Source organism: Mastigoproctus giganteus, chromosome 1 (assembly GCF_048544385.1).
Source record: "Mastigoproctus giganteus isolate SK-2022 chromosome 1, ASM4854438v1, whole genome shotgun sequence".
NCBI classification, from domain to species: domain Eukaryota; kingdom Metazoa; phylum Arthropoda; class Arachnida; order Uropygi; family Thelyphonidae; genus Mastigoproctus; species Mastigoproctus giganteus.
The window spans coordinates 162022289-162043021 of NC_143575.1; the positions used below are offsets into that span (position 1 = coordinate 162022289).

General features: G+C 36.3%; 1 protein-coding gene across 2 annotated transcripts in view; it reads left to right on the forward strand.

The window, feature by feature from the left end:
* Positions 1-20733, forward strand: part of LOC150091226 (glycine receptor subunit alpha-2-like) — a 105718-nt gene that overhangs the window by 83721 nt on the left and 1264 nt on the right. For both annotated transcript variants that reach the window (XM_090382898.1, XM_090382906.1), the window contains exons 3-7: positions 3935-4002; positions 8975-9204; positions 13277-13359; positions 17871-18005; positions 18305-18666. In XM_090382898.1, coding sequence (XP_090239024.1) covers positions 3935-4002; positions 8975-9204; positions 13277-13359; positions 17871-18005; positions 18305-18666 — 878 coding nt within the window. The remainder of the gene's footprint in view (positions 1-3934; positions 4003-8974; positions 9205-13276; positions 13360-17870; positions 18006-18304; positions 18667-20733) is intronic.

Consider the following 20733-nt stretch of genomic DNA (forward strand, 5'->3'; position numbering starts at 1 on the left):
ACGCTTAACGCGAACGCACACACACACACACACACACACACACACACACACACACACACACACACACACACACACACACACACACACACACAGAGAGAGCAAGATATTCTTGGAAATTCTACCTTCTCTGGGATGTAAGTCTGCGCGAGTAGTAGAGTATATATAATCACCTCCCCCCCCAACAAACGAAAAATTCCCGGGTTCAAATCCGGTCTATGATGCGATGAACTTTTACGGGCTTTTTTCACTCCTTAGCTGAGTTAGTCGGTCTCAAGTGTGGACAGCAAGTTCTCTCCCCCATTTAAATTCGGGTTTTTCGTCCAGCAAAACAAACAAATCGACCAGAGAACACATGCATTGATGTAATGCATTGCTGTAAATACATGCATGTCTTGCTGTAAACAGTCTTGTAGATGTGAACATAGTTTAAATGTTTTTTTTTAATTTCTTGTAAAATTACAAATTATGCTTTAAATCTAACAATACTATATAATACGTGTATGAATAATAGTACAGTATTATGATATGTATAAATTATAAGTGGATAATGATATGTGTAACTTATACTTGTATATGAACCCCCCTCCCTCGGTCAACGGCCGTACCCGGGTCTCTCTTAGGAGAAAATAATAATAATAATAAGAAGAAGAAGAAGGTGTACGGTATTACAAGTACGGACCCCAGGCAGTACTAGAGACCCCAACCCACAAGCTGTAGTAGGACTGCGCCATAATAACGGACAAGACAATTCTACACAACAGACCGGACATAACCCTTGTCGACAAGGAGGAATACCTATCTGACTGACATAGCGGTGCCCAAAACTGGCAACCTCCAGAAAACCCAAGAGGAAAAAATCAGGAACTACACGAACCTAAGACAGGAGATCAAAGAGATGTGGCATATGCAACAAGTAACGACCGTCTCGATTATCGTGTCAACCACCGGTATGGTGCCAAAGACCCTACATAAAAGCCTAGCAGCTATACGTCTCCCAGAGAACACCTACAAGGAACTCCAGAAAGTCGCAATCCTGATCACCTATAGTGGATAGTCCTCGACCAACAGTAACTCCAGACATAACAACAACTACCCTGTATACTTGGTAGCAATACCTGTCACTGGGTAGAACCCCAGTCAGGGAGAAATAATATAAGAGGAACAACAATAACAACTCCCAGCTAATACGAAATATACAAAGAATTGTCTTAACCTCCTCGGCATCATTACCGAAGGCATGAAGTAATGATGCCTCTATCTACCCTGTCTATTACTGAAGTAATAGACAGGGTAGATAGAGGAAAAGTCTCGCTTTATCAGAGGTTATACAGTAGACTTTCACAATAACGGCACCTTTGGGGGTTAAATATGCTGTTATTTCGATTTTTGCGGTTTTATTTTTAATATATTTAATGCAAAAATGATGAGGCTAAATAAGAAATGGAGAGATTAAGAATGCAATTTTATTAACTGCAAATAAAAAACATAAACATGTTGACGATCCAATGTTCTGCCATTAATACTCCTACTTATTCCCGTTCTATTTTCTATTATTATAGCAAATTTATTGTACACTAAAGTTTGTCACTAAGTTTTAATGTTCTTCTTTTCTTCTTTGTATGAGGTTTATTAACATTAGGAGCCATAGTGAGGGGTTTTTAATTTAAAACAAATGTAAAACAATGTACAATCCGTGATATCAGTACAGAATTCACTTTCAAAATGGTGAACTTAAACAAATACAGTAATCACGTGACTCGCCGTTTTCTTTTTCCGGCACCGATTTCAATGTGCCGTTATCTCGAATGTTCCGTTATTTCGACAGTCTACTGTACTTCCCCAAGTGCCGTGGACTGTGCATCTCGTTTTGTTAACAGATACACAAAACAAGAAAATGCTAATGAAGGATGGACTGCAAGTGTGTGTGTGTGTGTGTGTGTGTGTGTGTGTGTGTGTGTGTGTGTGTGTGTGTGTGTGTGTGTGTGTGTGTGTGTGTGTGTGTGTGCAACCGAGAGATCCCAACCATAATTATAATTCTATTTAAGACATCAACGATCATCAGCTGTGTGTAATTACCCATGGAAAAATTAAAATCTTTCCAGAGTGTGTACTGTTTCGTCGTTCTGGCAGCATCCGGCGACTTATTTCTAGACGTCCTCGCTTGTCATCAAATTCTGACAGATCGACAAAAGAAACTGACACTCTCGGTTGTTGTTTCTTTTTGTTTTTCTTTCCATTTGCCAAGAGCACTTTGACAGGCAGTTGTCAGGGTGCATATTCAATCGTAAGCAGCCCTTATGAACTTCAATTCCAAAACACCATGATAAACAAATCAATGCATATCTTAACGCAAATAAATCTAGTGTGTAAAAAACTTGAAAGCCGGAATTATAGCTCATAATAAAATCCTTCTAAACACTGACTAAAACAAATGAATAAAGTTTAACATAATATAAAATCTCTACAAATACAAATTAAAATAACTAAAACACAATACAAGTAGGGTTAAAAGATCATATATTTTTGCATAAATAAAATAAACATACTATAAATAAGCATAAAATAAAATATACAAATATGGTATCTTTTAGTAGCACATGCTACCCTCTTAGCCAAAATCAAAAATCACAGATGTAAGAATATATATGTACAAAGTATCACAAATTATGTACAATTGTGGAATGTAGCATATACCAGAAAGCTACTATATCGGTATATTTTCTGTCTAATTTGTTTATTTATAGTATATTTATTTTATTTATATAAAGCTGTACAATTTTATAGGCTTACTTATATACTCTGTTAATTATTTTTATTTATATTTATAGGAATTCCGTACTATATTAAATTTCTTATATGTTGAGCTGGCGTCTTAGAGGAATTCTTCGTACTGCGTTACTCACCCATCCCATCTTATGTAAGCGGATACCTAAGATGGGAATTTTATATTAGTTACATTTAAAATGTATACAGAATTAATTACAAGTGTCTTACTTACTTAAACTCACTCTATGTGAAAATTAAATAATTAGAAGGTAGTCTATGCAGAGGAATCAATTTTAAACCTTAGCAGGAAATTACTGGATCCATCTTAGGTAACTTTTCCTTACATCCTACTTCACATCACCTTTGATTCTTTTCGAAGTCGTACCATGTAAGCTTAAGTCCTGACCGGTCTCCGTGTAAGTAGAAGTTATTGCAAATTACGAGAGGGTATTACGTGGCAAAATTCGCCAAATTTCTCAATATATGATAAAGTAAATTTTAGTTCACACTGACTATTGCAATGAGAAAACAGATATTACTGAAAACGAAGTTCTGATCATCTTAAACTCATCAAAGAATAACAATAATTACGCCTGCCTCTGTTTGTGTGTGTGTGTGTGTGTTTAAGCCTTTTTAAATACCTTCTGTTGAACCTGTGCACTGATACCACAATTAATATATTAGTTTATTCTTTAATTTTTGTATGACTTCACAGACAATGCATTCGAGATTTCACCGTAATTTTAAAATTATTATGTTTATAAGAAACTGATTTCGAGCTTGTAATACTCCTTGTTTCGATTAGTAAGAACTACTGAAATAAGTGATTATTTCTATAATCTTAAAGGACAATATATATTATTTTCTAATCGTGAAATTTTAATACTGTATAATGAATTTCATTTTCCCCGAAGAGAAACCCACTCTTAAAAGCTGTAGTTTATTTACTTTTATAACTTTTTAAAGTTTAAAAAGTATTTCAAATAAGTAGATATAATATAGAATAAAATGTTACCATTATTTTTACGGTGGTATGCAGGAACACTATCTATACTGCGTGCATAGTTGCTCCTTCGGCTACTTGAAATAAACTCTGCATTTCCAAGTATTATCATATTGACTTTGGATTTGCTGTTAGCTGATTGAATTTCTCTTTTCTTTTCTATAGGGCAGTCGACAATGGTGACAGTAAACATATACGTGAATAGTCTTGGACCAATAAGTGCTGCAAATATGGTAAGTGTTATGAAAAAATTGTTTTAAATGTTTCACCTGTTCTCGTCTTCCAATTAGAAAACCGTTACACGCCTTCGAGAGAGTCTCATAGAATGTGTCACGAACTAAAAGTTGCTCTAAGCAAACTAACTTTTCCACAGCTTATTAGTTATTGTGAAAATTAGGATAGCTCATGCAGTAGAACAAATTGCAATTTCTGTTAATGTACCTATGCTAACTCATCGATTTATTATTAAATTACCACCTTAGTTTTGAAATTAAAAGTCCTGACCGGTCTCCGTGATGAACAAAACTAGTCATAAATTCTAATCCATAATATGTACATTAATAACGATTATTTATTTATTTCAGTATTTTATATATTGCTTTCACTTAAGAATTATTTTATGCACTGCTTTCTTGTACATTATTACGCCGTTTTCGGTATTTTAAAACACTATGAAGTTTTCGGAATGCCAGCTTGGCTTCGTGAGATCTTTTTTAAAGTTAATAAATTACGATTCTGTTATTTTTGTTATAACAACGACTAAGATTCAGCTTTCACGTCAACTTGGCACTTAACGCACATAAGTGGAGTGTGTACACAGTACACTACTCCACTTATGTGCGTTAAGTGCCGAGGCAACGAGGCTTCATCATATTATTTATGTCTGTAATTGAAATATCCTTTGGTCAGTTTGCTTGTTTGCTGAACGAAAAGCCTGAGTTTCGAAGAGATCATAATATCAATCCTTGTCCGTTGTGGTTAACTGTAGGAACTAGCTGGCTCATTTTAGACCAATTACTTCTCATACTTAATTAGCATTAGCATTAGTACAGGCATATGATGCAAGAAAGCAAGCTTATTCAGCATCAGCCAAAAAAAAAAAAAAAAAAAACACACCACTCCCATTTCACCCCTCCGTTCGCTCGAAATACCTGTCCAGTTGAGCCTTAAATTTGTTTAGGCTATCAACTTCAACAACAAGTGATGGAAGTCGGTTCCACCAACCAACCACCCGCTGGCCAAAGGCAAATTTCCGCACATCTATTCGACATCCGTCCTTCCTCAATTTGAATTTATGCCCTCTGAGCTGATTATTCTGAGCAAGATGAAGAATCCCATTGGCATTGAGCATGCTCAAACCATTCAAAGCCTTATACACCTCTATCAGATCACCTCGCCGGTGCCTAGTCTCCAATAATAAATCGATTTTGCTCATATTTTGGAACTGCCTAATAGGTTCAGCGTTCACAACTGCACTGAGTCACAAATATTTTAGTTGGTGACTTCACGTGCATTTGATCCCGCGGCGTGCAGAGCTCTGTATGGGCACAACAACCACTGAGGTAAGGTGGCGCATATGTCTTAACACTGGATTATTCAGAAAGCCATCCAAAACTAAATTGGATCATGAGATACCGAGCGAATCCTTGGAAGCATTACTTTCTGTTGAAACGATACTGAGAATAGAGTATTTCTGTTTTGCTTTTATTTATCTTTGTTTTGCTCACCTCATACTGTTAATGAGCAATAATGACGTTCTGATAATAGCATGTAGAGTTGAGAAAGCTTAAGAAATAGAGCGTGACATCTAGTTCTTGAATAAAGTGAGTCAATGTTCTCAACTGTTTCTTAGACTAGTTTGATTACCATGGAAGAATAAATTAAAAAATATCCTACTCGAAGGTGAAATCCGTTACTCGAAATTTATTGAGTCACAGTATGGCTTAATACAACAGCCGCAAGTCAAGTAAGGAATGGTGTGTAAAATCCAGTGGATGAGTCGCAACGAGCTTTGCGCAAGAAGAGAACGTTTCAAATCCGCCTTTCCAAGGCTGCCGTTGTCTTTAAAATAGTGGCACTTTATTTACCTCTCCGTTTGCGACCTTATTGATCTTGACACCCTGAACTATTTCGCTCGTGGTTTGTTACGTTATTCTCTAATGGACTAGCAACGCTCAAGAGACTTACCGAAGATTAATGATAGGCTGGTCTTTCTCAGATTATATCAGAACTACTTTAAAAGACACTAGAAACATCTTTACTATCTGGAACACGTACGCCTTAATCATGAAAAGCAAAGCGATAGTGAGGAGTGCACATGCAACGCTATCCATCTTGAATAGCGGCTGGTACGCTATACATGCGAGTCTTTCTACTCCTTATTTTTGGAATACTGTTTTCTTAATTCAAAATACACTTCAAAATACACTTAATTCAAAATACAATTCAAAATACAATAAAAGACACTAGAAACATCTTTACTATCTGGAACACGTACGCCTTAATCATGAAAAGCAAAGCGATAGTGAGGAGTGCACATGCAACACTATCCATCTTGAATAGCGGCTGGTACGCTATACATGCGAGTCTTTCTACTCCTTATTTTTGGAATACGGTTTTCTTAATTCAAAATAAATAATCTCTTATCAAACGTTCTTGAAACAAGCAACTGAGCTTTTAACTCGAAGATAGCAGAGGGTCAATTTTAAAGAAGAACATAACTGACCTGTATTTCGCTTCGTATGCATTTGTAGCACTCAGAAACTCTTCTCAAGAACCAAAAAACAGTGAGACACTTGTAGCTTCATAATCCATCGAGGCATTAAGGCATAAAACAAAACTCTAGGCAATACTTAATCTACAAACCTCGTATTCTGAGAGTTAAGCATGACATCGTACAGAATCTCATCATATCACGAACTTTATACCACGTTACAATTTTAAACTTTCAATTCGCCTTCACCTCTTACGAAACATCTGTGCCGAAGAAACCCGATTCGGTATTTTCATGTTTTGGACGGCACTAATTACCACACTAGTACTCTTTGAAGAAATACCAAATGTATTTAGAAGCACTTGTATTGAAAAATATCTGGTAATGAGTGTTTTGATATCGGTACATTTTATATTATTTTGATAAATAATGTTGTCATAAATATTGACGGTTGTGTTTACCCTGCTAGCATATGGATGCTGTCTAGAGATGAAAGCAACTTTATCACCTTTATCTGAAAAAAGAATAATATAATATTCACATTCATATGAATACACAGACCCTGTTTGCCACTATATATATATATATATATAACACAGTTCCCAATGCAAACTCAGCTCAATATTAATACTTGCAATTTTCAGTAGCGATATCTTCAGAATTTTATGGCAATTTAATGTTCTTCAATTGTAAAAATAAATTTTATTTTCCTGCTCCGATCATATAAGCGAAGAGAACTGTATAACTACTGACACAACAACCACTATTATTAACAGACCTAGTAATTTTTTTGGCTTCGTGCAGATTCGAACCTGTGATATGCGGTGATTTTCACCCTCACTACTTGGGCCACAGCCATTCCAGTACAGTAGATTAAGATTTATCATTAATCCCAAACTAGGAAGGAGAAAAAATCAAAACTTATCCTAAATGAAGGCAAACTGCACCCTTCCTGGAGTAAATGGCATGAAGAAGGGGAGGGGATGGACTTAGTTTACTCAATGCTACGTATAAAGGCTATACCATACTCACACAATTCTGTATTACAGCTGTCGTAGCACGAGATATTTGCCCTAAATTCGTTGATCTTTTAAAACTTTTTTAATATTCGATTTTATTTTAAAACAAAATTTTATTCAGTTATCATGCTCCCATAAAAATTAGTAGCATCATCTTGATAAGTTTTTATCCAGTCCTGAAGACCTGTTAAGTTTTATTTGCTATCCACAAAATATTTTGCATTGTATAAATTATGAGAATATTTACAGTCTCCCTACTCCTCCTTCATGTAATTTACTCCCGGATGAGTGCATTGTTTATCGTAATTTGGGATAATCTCCAAAATTTCCGCACTTTCAGTGCAAAGGTTTATATTTCCAGGAAGAACTGGCTCTGAAAAATAGAGGAGATGGTTGACCGCATCCATGTAATTCTTAGAAACTGCCACCCATTCAGACTGGTTGGTACATACCTTTTTTTTTTTTTTTTTTTTTTGAAAAATTTTCGTAGTACACTTTTTAGTACCCACACAAGCACAAGAAGTCCATTTCATTATTCGTGATCTTGGTTGCCATAAAGTCGCAGCTCAGTAACTGCGACTTTATGATAACCAAGATCAAGGATTTCAGGATCAGTGAAGGCCTTTCTTGCGAATGGATTTGTCGTTCGCGCACTTGTTACACTATCACGATGAGGTGTACGAATTTTTGAATGAGACCGCTGTGGTAGGGGATGAGTCTTGGAACATTATTATGAATCGAAGTCTAAACTTTTCAATCTATTCCAAATTGGAAAGCTTAAACCCTTAGAGACTATGGAATCATTCACGATCTCCAACGGGGGGAAAAAATGCTGATCACAGATTTTTGCATGAAAAGTTATAGTTGCTGTTTTCTTCGGTTACCATGGTCTGTTCTTGACAGACGTTAAAAAACCTGACAACATTCACATGGATATACTGAAATAACGTATATTGAAACTGTGAACTGCCTACGCCTCAGCATTCAACACAAGTGACCCGAACAACTGACAGAAGAAATTATCCCGCTTAATGATAAAGCACACCCACACGTTGCCGCCCCACCTAAAATCACCCACCTCATTTTAGCCTAGATTCGCTGGCAGTTCCTAACAGCAAAATCTTAACTCAAACATCTTGCGCAACTCTAGATTTACTACCATATAATTTTCATATTTTCGGTCTGTTGAGAAAAGCTTTAAATGGATCCCGATTAAATTCGGACAATGAAGTCAAAACAATTGTCAAAGAATGGTCTCGTCAACAGCCGAAATAATATTTTGGAGTACAGTATATGTAAGTCGGTGAAGCAAAGAGGGACCTGTCGAAATACTAAAGGTGATATTCTGTTAATTTTTTCAAAAATATTTTTTAAGTTTTAAATGTGTTTTAAATGAATAACCCTCGTAGACATACATATACTGTGTGTATGAGATTCTTAGTTACCATATACTATTTATTACTTGTCTTCCAGGAGTTTGGCATGGATATTTATCTCCGTCAGTCTTGGTTTGATAAACGTCTAAATCTGGCGAAGTATGGTGTGCAAGATACCGTAACACTGAATGGCGAAGATCTCATGGAAAGAATCTGGAAACCTGATCTTTTCTTCCGTAATGTCAAGCAAGCGAGTTTCCACATGGTAACAGTTCCGAACAAATTGATTAAAATGTCACCAGATGGGCACATACTCTTCAGCATGAGGTAAGAAATAAAACTGAATAGAGTCAAACTTATTGTGTGCATATTTCTCTCAACTGTTTGCTTTCTGTGTGGGGGGGGGGTACACAATATGTTTATAAATTACCTTTTTAAAGTAAAACCCAGCTATCCGGTATCCATCCATCTGGAAAGCTCATGCAAACTGACACATTTGAAAAACAATAGCAGCAAAAAGACTGAATTAATGAAACATTACAAAAATGCATTAAATAAAAGTCATAATGTTTAACGTGACAATAAAGGCAATTACGTTTAACGTGACAAGATAATTTTTAATACAATTTATATTAAAAAATTAGCCAGAATTTTTTTTTTCGAAAGTTGTAAAATACCGTATTTACTGTTTACATGAGAAATGACTATCAGAGGCACTGAAGTCTGTTATTCGACAAGCTGCAACCATTAAGTATCGGTTAAATGGACAGTACATTTATGTTGTCATATTCGTTATAGTATCAAAAAAAATCAAAACGTTTGTGAAAAATGTAAAAGTGTTCTGCGTACCTTAAAACTGAATACTGTATTTGTAGAAGACTAGAAAAGGGTGAAAATCCTAATGTACTTTTGAAAGAGTAAAATCTTAGCTCTTCAATAATTTATGGTATAAAGGCACAATCGATTATAAGTTTCTAGTAAAAAGAAGTGTGGAAAAGAAGTGTTATTTTAAAATTAAGCATAATGTATACACTAATATCACTAAAAAGTCGAAGTTCATATTATGGTATTTCACTGTTGTGAAATGCCATAATATGAATTATTACGAATAGTGTGGTGGACCACATCGGTCCACCTAAATGCCGGATAACTGAAATTATGCTGTACTATTAAAATTTTCAGTATTTTTTCAACGGCTCTTAATTGTATCGTACAGTATAATAGCTGATTGAATTCTTTACTTATAAACATATTAATTTCTACAAGAATTTTCTTAAAAACAACAACCTTATTTCACTATTACGGCTTATTGAAGGTGATCAAATATAATCAAAACTGCAGTGGCCAGGCCAGAGCATCGATCTCAACCCAACTGATTACCTTTAATTAAGATGAACGCAGAATTAGGGCAGACCCTAGATGGTTCTCTCTGTTAGTGGAACTAAAGAATGTTTTAAAGCAGAATGTATCGTGTTAAAACATTCTTTAGAATGTTTTAACACGATACAAGCTATCAAAAATTATCGGAAAGCCTTCTATGATGCATTGTATAAGCACTATAAGAGCATTATTGCAAGTGTCCCATGCCTTTTGGAAGGTGTGTGTGTGTGTGTGTGTGTGTGTGTGTGTGTGTGTGTGTGTGTGTGTGTGTGTGTGTGTGTGTGTGTGTGTGTGTGTGTTTTCACACACTATATTACCAAAAGTATACATGTCAGGAATCTTGATTAGACCGGGGTTCGAGCCCGTGACCACCAAATACGGAGGATGCGGACAGGTCAGGGAATGACCACCGCATATCCCAGGAGCAATATGGCCTTAGTTGCTAATGCTCCTAAAAACCAAACAACAAACAAGCATGTCAGGAATGGGTAAAAACGCAACTGCGTTCACGCTACATGCAAGTAGATCAACAAAATACAATAGATGGGTCAGATGTTTGTTCCATTGCATTCAAACTGCAAGACCCTAGCTCAACGGGGGCTAACGTATTCACCAAATGGAAACATCATTGTGATACAACAGCTGTAAACGTTCGAACAGCCCGGAGAAACTGATGAAAATAGACCGGAGAGCGCTGAGAAGACTGATACATATACCTCATTAGCCCTCATTGAATAATAGTATTAGTAGTGGCAAATGATGCAAGAAAGCAAGCGAATAAACCATCCACCAAAAAAAAAAAAAAAAACAGAAAACGAAGAGTTCAAGGAGGCTACAGGAACTGATATTTGTATAGTACAAGAATAATAAATACGAAGCTGCGTGTCGTATTTTACGGAAGAGTTACGGCATAAAAGCCGTACAGCAATGCACAGCGTCAACTTGCCTGGTGTACAACCCATCTGAATTGACTCTTAAAACGGTTAAAAACTGTGTTATGGGATGACGAATCATGGTACCTGATTTACCGATCTGGTAGCCCGTGTCTGTACCTGGATGCTATTTCCCAAAGCGAGTCGTCACAATTGCGAAATTTGCAATTGTGACGACTCGATTCATTTCTGCTACGATTCATTCTATCAGATTTTGTTTTTCCATACCCATACTTGCTGAATGCAAACATAATTTTCGTTTCGATACAGTTACTCTGGATATATTAAACAAATCAGCAGTTTTCATCACAAATTCCCGTGCTAAACGTGCACCAACAATTTGACATCTATAGAATTCAAACAGGTGGTCATTTTCTTCCTGTACCTTTTTTATATCACTCTAAACAGACATCCGCTTTTATCGTCTTTCCGTCATAGTACTACTGAAAGAAAAAAAAAAAAAAACCAACACTGCATGTTCATAAATACGTCATTACAAAAACTAATACTTTCATATCAGGTGTTTCCATTATTCCCCCCCCCCCCAGTCAGGTAATGGAAACAGTAGAGGTAATAGTGCAATGGGGCGATAATTTCAAGGAAGGGATCTCTCGACCATTTTAAAAACTGGCTAGATATCAGCAAATTTTCAAGCACAAGAAAAAACACCAATGGAATAAGAATACGTAAAAAGGCGACACGGAACAGGCGCACAGGTTTCGAAAATAAGTGGAGAAATACCACCAGGACCTGAATATTCCTTGGCATCAAGAAGTTCAGAATTCTTCTAACATCCTTTCGAAAGATCACGGGAAGCACTGAGTGGTGTGTACTGGATAAGATAGGAGTTGGTTTACTAAAATCATCGATAAAAGCGTCAGTCAAAAAATACAATGCTACCAAGTCGGTTTTGTCTTTAGCTAAGGATCCATCTCAGTTAAAACCTGCTGGCTTTAACAGAGATGAAAGTAATGGACTGAAGTTGCGGCAAGAGACCAGAATACTCGACTATCATCATGGACAAGGAGCAAGTTTCCTATTCTTAGTCTGTTCAAAATCGAGTTTAGACTGATTAACATTTGTAACTGTTTTACAACTGTTGCTGCAATAAGCCACGTTCTTACCTTGAACAGCCTTAGCTTATTTGTTGAAAAACCAAAGTTTAGGTAAGGGATGAGATTTTAGAATGGAATGCGGAATAAAGGATTTCATCCCTACAAGAATGATTTCGCTGACCACGATCTTATTAGATTAATTACACGATCTAATTAACTTCTTAATTATTTCTAAAAAGAGTAAAATGCATGTGAATAATGCCAAAACAATTGCTTAAGAAGAAACAGCGTTTCATGTTAATTAATTAACATACAGTATACGCAGTTTCACTCAACTTTAAATAAAATATGGAAATCCTATGATAACAGAATTTCCATATAATCACTACAGATACAAAAATAAGATTATATAAGATCACTAGTTTGCCATTTCTATATGGTGCACAAACCTGGAACGTTTCTACTAAAAAAGCTTCCAACATCATCAACAGTTTTGGCATCTCCAGTAGGATACTCCTGGAGGAACCATATTACCAGTGCAACAATTTTAGAAGAAAGTCTTCAGGAACCTTTGGTGACGACTCTCCAAAAACGTCAACTGAGATGGGTTGGACACCAACTTAGACATCTGCCAGCAACCCACTTTATTCTGCTTGCTCTCTACAAATCAACAAACGGCCGTAGGAATCGAGGGGGACCCAAAAAAAATTCAATTCTGGCAGTACACCAACAAAATTCTAATGAATTTTGACATTTCCTACTGACATTTTCCAATTGGCACAAAACAGAGAGAGAGACTTGGCTCTCGCTCATACAATAGACTTTTCTCGGACCAGGTTTTTACACCAGAACTACTGGTTTTCTTGTAAAAAAATGTTGTTTATATGTATACTGTTTTCCTATTTACATTGTTTTTTTTTTCTGTTTTTTTTTTTTTTTGTAAACAAACTATGATGATGATATTGATACTGTGGCTTGGTCACATGCCTGAAATATATATATATATTTTTTTTTAAATTCTTTTCTTCTTAGATTGACTCTTCGGCTAGGCTGTCAGATGACCTTTCGGAAATATCCTCTCGACACTCAACACTGTCACGTGGTTGTTGGTCCGTGTGAGTATTCTTGCCTATTGTTTTTTGTAATGGACTTCAATATTAATATTCATTGGAGTTATTGGGTTTAACGTGCCTTCTACGGTCCAGTTTTATATTGTGCGCAACCGAAATTGATATTAAAACATTTCTGCTCACCATATATTTATAGGAATAAGAACAAACTTTAATAAATTTTGTGAAGTTCGTGGTCGGTCTCTCTCTTCACACAAACAAACGGCCGTAGGTATTTTACGAAGTTTCATGAATACCTGATGCTCAGTGTTTTAAAATTACTATTTTAATTAATTATATATATATATAAGACAGTTCAAAGTCTAAATTAAGACGGTTACAGCAAACCATACCAAATCACGAATCAAATAATGTAAATAAGGAAATCCTTACGACATTAAGAAGTCATTCAAGAATCTATATTAGCATTAGCATTAGTAGAGGCATTTGATGCAAGAAAGCAAGCTTATGCAGCATCAGCAAAAAAAAAAAAAAAAAAAAAAACCACTTCCCCTTCACCCCTCTGTTCGTTCAAAATACCTGTCCAGCTGAGCCTTAAACTTATTTAGGCTATCAACTTCCACGACAAGGGATGGAAGTCTGTTCCACCAACCAACCACCCGCTGGTTAAAGGCAAATTTCCGCACGTCTATCCTACATCTGTCTTTCCTCAATTTGAATTTATGCCCTCTCAGGTGATTATTCTGAGCTAGAGGAAGAATCCCATCAGCATTGAGCATGCTCAAACCATTCAAGGCTTTATACACCTCTATCAGATCACCTCGCTGGTGCCTAGTCTCCAGACACTGTAATTTGCAAAACTTAAGCCTTTCTTCGTAAGAGCACCCCTTTGTTCCATTCACTAATCTTCTTGCCCTTCTCTGTACTCGTTCCAGCAGCTCTACATCCTTCTTGAAATGAGGCCTCCAGACCTGTATACAGTACTCTAGGTGTGGCCTGACCATTGCCTTATACAAGGGAATAATCACCTCCTTATCCCTGCTAGAAAAATTCCTATATATCATTGACAACACACCATGAGCTATTCTTGAAGCCCGTCTGCACTGCTCAGAGAACTTCATATCTGCCTGCACAACCACCCCCACATCCCGGAGTCTGTGCATTGTATTAATACATACACAGTATTCTACGTGCGAAAAATCTAACATAGCGACAACGTGACGAGTTTGTACTTTTAACGTGTTATGGATGCTGTCATGTTAATCCAATTGTGATTCTGTTCTACCACTGTTTGGCGCATAATGGCTTTTAGCTGCCGTTGCGCCGTAAAACCTCCAATAACAACAACTGTGATTCTGACCAGCTAGTGTTTTGACCATATGAGTTGCAATACTTTCGGAGTTTTCAGCCATCGCTGTTTTACCGGTCGGTATTTTGATAAGTTAGCGTTTTGAGATTTTGGGCATTTTTTCTTTTCTTTTTTTTTCTGGAAGCATTAAATAAATAAATTTTCTGTTTATACTCCGGGACGACCAAACGGTCAGAGGAGTTGACAAGATAGATAGAATATAAGAAACAGCACAGTATTCAGCAGTCACGGGTTTGAACCCCGGTCACTCAAGGCACGTGTACTTATGCACCCGCGCGCCTGACCACTAGGCTACGGCGGCCTTACTTTGACGTCTAGGTATATAAACCCACCAGCATTTTTAGCCTATTGTCTTTTTCGTTGTCGGCTTATGACTTTCAGCAATCTGATCCCCAATGCAAATACACCTAATTCTGTTTTTGCACGAACTTTTTTTACACGAATTTGATTTAACACGAATTCAAAATAAATATTTCATTCTCTTTTTACGCGAGTCATTTTGATTTAACACGATTTCTATAATTTTTTTTTGCCTAAATTCTAAGAAAATTTTTTTTTATTTGTGGCATATTAGTATCATTTCTATATTACACGCACCAATAGATTGGATAACAGCTAGTGTGTGTGTTTTGAAACGCGTGCTTTTGTTTACCAGTGTGTACGTCTAGGTATCAATGAATCATCAACGTTTTGAATTTTTTGCATATCTACGGTATTCGTGCATTGTATCTTCGGAAGACATTTAGTAGTAAGCTCTATTTCAAAGTGAAAAATCTTTAGTGAAATTTGTGCACATATAAATTTATTAATTTTGCCGATAGTCAATAAATTGGAAGGTTACAAATTTTTCATACCTTTTTTTATTAATTATAACTGAGATATTTTTCTGTAGCCCTTATATAATGTTGAATAATTCGTCTATTACCAAAATGCAAAGGAAAGCGATTTCTTTGGAACTTAAAATTCAAATTTTAGATCATCTTGCAACTGGACAAGGGGCTACGTCTGTAGGAAAGCATTTTGGTGTACATGAAGCTACCGTAAGAACTATTAAGAAAAATGAAGCTGCAATTAGGAAGTCGGTATGTTCTGGAACAAAAGTAAGTGTTAATTCATCATCGTATACAAGAGATATTGTCAAGGAAAAAATGGAAAAGGCTCTGGTAATATGGATAGAGGATCAGTCACAAAAACGAGTACCAGTAGATGGAAATGCCATCAAGCAAACAGCACTAAGAATTTACAGACAGATTAAAGAAAAGGAGCCAAGCACTTCATCTCAGTTAAACAGAAAGTATGAATTTTCTGCGAGTACAGGTTGGATGACAGGGTTTCTTAAAAGGAATGCTCTTCATAATATAAAAATTAAAGGTGAAACTGCATCTGCAGATGAATCGGCTGCTAAAGTATTCCCGCAGGAACTTGCAAAAATTATTGAAGATGGAGGATACACTCCTGATCAAGTGTGGAATGCAGATGAAACTGGTTTCTTATGGAAACAAATGCCGAACAGAACGTATGTAGCCAAATCGCAGAAAACTGTTGGTGGTTTTAAGGTAGCTAAGGATTGTGTGACCTTATTATTTTTCTACAACGCTTCAGGAGATCGTACGTTGAAACCACTGCTGGTAAATCGAGCCCTAAACCCACGTTCAATGAAAGGTGTAGATATCAATAAACTGCCTGTTCACTGTATGGCAAACAAGAAGGCCTGGGTGACCACTACTATCTTTACAGAATGGTTCAACAAATGTTTTGTCCCAGAAGTCAGACGTTATATGAATTTGAAAGGTCTCGAGTTTAAAGTTCTTCTGATTCTTGACAATGCACCCGGCCATCCTGTCTTTTAACACCCAAATGTACAAATTTTATTTCTGCCACCTAATACTACATCTTTGATACAACCGCTAGACCATGGTATAATTGCGACAATTAAAACATACTACGTAAAACGAACATTCCAACACGTTTTGGACAAACTGAATGATGAAACACTAACAGTCATTGATGTGTGGAAGAAATTCTCAATTATGGATTGTATCAATCAAGTTGGATTAGCGTTAACTGAATTAAAACCAGCAACTTTAAATGCGTGTTGGAAAGCGGTTTGGCCACAATGTGTAAAAAGCAAAGATCCCATCATCCCTAATACGACCGAATTTCCCAACATCATTACAATGGCACACAAAATTGGTGGAGAAGGATTCGATGATCTATTGTTTGAAGATATTGATGAATTGTTAACCGACAAAGCCCTAAGCGAAGATGAAATATTAGAGGTTGTCTTTGGAACTCCTTATCCCACAGAACGTAGTAATAATGAAGAAAATGATCCTGTTCTAAATGCAGATTTAATAAAAGGTCTGGAACTGGCCAGAAAATTAGGTAATCATTTTGTCAAACATGACCCTAATGAGGAACACGCTGGGAAGTTTCAACGTGAATTGAAGTTGTTGACAGCCTCTTACAGAGAATTATATAACGGCCTAACCAAAACATGAACACGATTAATAACTGAATTCGTTTGTAAAACCAGTGAAACATCAGTACCAGAGGAGACTAGTGCTGATTTTGCTCAAGAGATCACAGAAAGAATTTCATTAATAGAGGAAGAAGATGATGTCCACAACATTTCTAGTGATAGCGGTGATATTCCAGTCGTACGCAAACGTATGCGCCATTTATTATCAGAAAGTGAAAATGAATAAAATCTTGTTATGTGTAAAACAGATTTTTTTTTGTTCATGAAGAATTTTTTTCATTTCATATGCATACAAATTTACTTTAATACATTTTCATTACATATTATTACATGTGTATTTTGTTGAAATAAAATAATAAACTTAAAACGAATATTTTATGTGTTTTTTTTTTTTAAATTATTTTTATTGATTTTTTAGACCCGGAACCAATCTTATTTTCTTCCATAAATACAATGTCTTTTTTTACACGAATTTTTTTTACACGTATTTTTCAGGAACGTATCTATCGTGTAAAAACAGAATTAGGTGTATATCTAGAAAATCGCCACACACACACACACACACACACGCCCGTTAATATATTAATAACATTATTATATATGAGATGAGTTCCGTTATTAAATAGTTCTCGCGCGCGCGCGTGTGTGTGTGTGTGTGTGCGAGCGAGAAAAGCGAAATTAGTTATATTCTTGTGTTCTTTACAGATGCACAAACAACTGACCAGGTTACCATTCAGTGGCAGGATGTAGATCCAATAAACGTTGAAGGATCAGGAGAACTTCCAGAATTTGATGTAGTAGATTATTATCGTGGCAACTTTACCAGAGTCATCGACACAGGTTAGTTCCTTTATAATGGGGAGAGGTGAGCTTTAGTACTTACTGGACATAAAAAATATGCCATCGTTGACTTTCGATTCTTTGGTTTAAAGAGCCGAAACAATCTCTTAAACATTTATAGTTTTCATGAAATGCATGATATTTCTATCATGAAAGACATAATATTTCTATGAAATACAAAACTTTTACATTCAATTAAGTTCTGTACAAATTCTTGATAGTGTATTATTTTAAAGAACAGTGCGCCAGTATTCGTGCACAAGATTCTCTAAATGCTCAATTTCTTCTTTACCTTGCAGGATCTTTCAGCTTTCTGAATGCCACCTTTATTTTGGTTCGTCAAAATGGTTACCACATGGTCCAGACTTATCTGCCTACTTTCCTTATCGTCATGGTGTCTTGGGTCTCCTTCTGGCTGAATGTCGATGCAACCCCTGCCCGAGTGACACTTGGAGTAACAACACTACTCACTTTGACAACTGTCGCATCTGGCGTACGCACGCAGCTTCCTCCAGTGTCTTACGTTAAGGCTATTGACGTGTGGATTGGTGCTTGTTCCGTTATGGTTTTTGGAGCCCTTCTAGAATTCACCCTGGTTAACTACCTGTCTAGGAGTAAAATTACTTCGATGGAGCTTCGGAAAAACCTAGCCCTGTTTGCGGTAAGTTTCTGGTTATAAAGTGAATTTCGTTAGTTTTGTCGATAATCCAATTAAAAATAAGGATATACTGTATACATATTTATTATTATTATCATCATTATCAATTTATGATCCAATGGATTCATCCCTGGACAATCATATGATGGAGGGGGGTTAACTATATAAAGGTGACCTCCGCCGAGCGCGTGGGTTACGTTCCGACCAATGTCCGCGCACGGCGATTCCGCGTCCGGCGGGGTATTGTTGTTATGGTAAAACGGGAGTTAGATTCTGAAACTTTTTATATAGGAAATTAAAACCATAATCTGTGTTACAAATGGTACAATTAATTTTTAAAAGAATATTTCAATTTTTAACAATTTCACTTTATAATTTAAAATGTATTCCAACTAAAAGCATCCTAAAATATATGGGAGTAATATTTTTCTATGCTGATTTTTGCTGGAATAGGGATTTCAAAAATGAACGGCGAGACTGACTTCCTCCATAATTTCTCATCTCTCGTTCCACTGATCCAATTGAGTGACAGCAAGTTCGTGCTAAGGATGCATACGTTCTTCCTTGCTCTATTTTCCCTAAAATAGTCATTTTCTCATGCAATGACAGAATTTTTCCGGATTTTTTCTTCCTGGAATCACTTTGATGTAGAGGCACACTTTGAAGCCATTATGTTAGAGTTATAATAGAAATAAAATGTAAATTCACTCAACGACAAAACCCACACGATGAAGTCACTTTTCACTCAACTCGAAAACTCACTGACACTGTCACTAGCAAAGACTCAAGCCGACTAAGGGATCGTTCGAGTATTACGTCACACTGTTTCTGAGAGCTGCTGAGTTGAAAGATACATAACGAAAAATATATTGTAATAAAAAAGTAGGTACAATGTAGAGAGGCTAAATTTTGACTGATGGCGAAACTGTAAAGTGCCACAAAACAGCTGTCTCTGATAACAAAGTCGCTTAGAATGAAATCGATGACACTATAAACTCAGTCGCGCTAAAGCAACTACATTACTATATAATAAGGTAGCACGGCTGAGTCAGATACACCGCGCTACTGCGAACCTTGGGCTGCGTACGGCACGATACATGTCGCACGGCCTTCTACCGCGTAAGTGCGAATCCGTGCACGGCGGTGTCATCTGTATTTATTTATATAAATAGTTTAGGCTAGGCACATGCCAATACCGCGGCCATATTTCATGGCTCGCACAAGCAAAGTTACCGGGATAATTAAACAGAATGGATTAAATCCAACTTAAATTATTTATTTACTAGGAATGATTATAAAACAATGATCGATTTGATGAGTGTCTTTTCCATAACAAAGAATTAATATCAAATTTTAAGTGAAACTGAAAATAATCTGCAAATGAGTCAATTCACATTTAAACCAAATTGCATTTACAAGAAATTCTGTAAGTTATAGCAAATTAAAACTATTAATCACAAGTGCATTTAGTTTTAATCACGAGTACACAAGTATTAAAAATATTAATCACAAGTACAAAAAATAAAATAAAATAAAATCATTACAACTGATTATCATTTTCATCGATTATTTCAGTAATAGATTACTGAAATAATAGATTATCAATCATTCAATTTTGTCCACCACAACTCAAACCTCAATATCAAGCTCTGGAGGCTGCAAGTTAACACAAAGAATTTGCTGAGGCTTGACCATCTTCTCATCTCAAGGCTGAACGCATAAAAGCCATGATATCATTTCACACCCACGGCCCAATGTGAAGCTCTCGACTGGCCTGAGCCTACCATTCTGCTCCTCACTCAACATGCTGGATAGACTTCCGCGATGCTTCCTAGCAAACACACTTCTAATATTCAATTCACTTCAGGTTGACACCGAATTCACTCTTTCTTTGCGATGATACCACATACAGAAAGCAAGTTTTGGAGGACTCTGTACTCTTTGCCCAATTATAAAGAATACCTCCAAATTCATCGTTTCTCGACATCGCTTTCAGTGTTTCTATGCACTTAACTACAACAGACCAGTGCTTCGGCAAGACAGAGGGCTATTATTCAAGATATCCTCCAA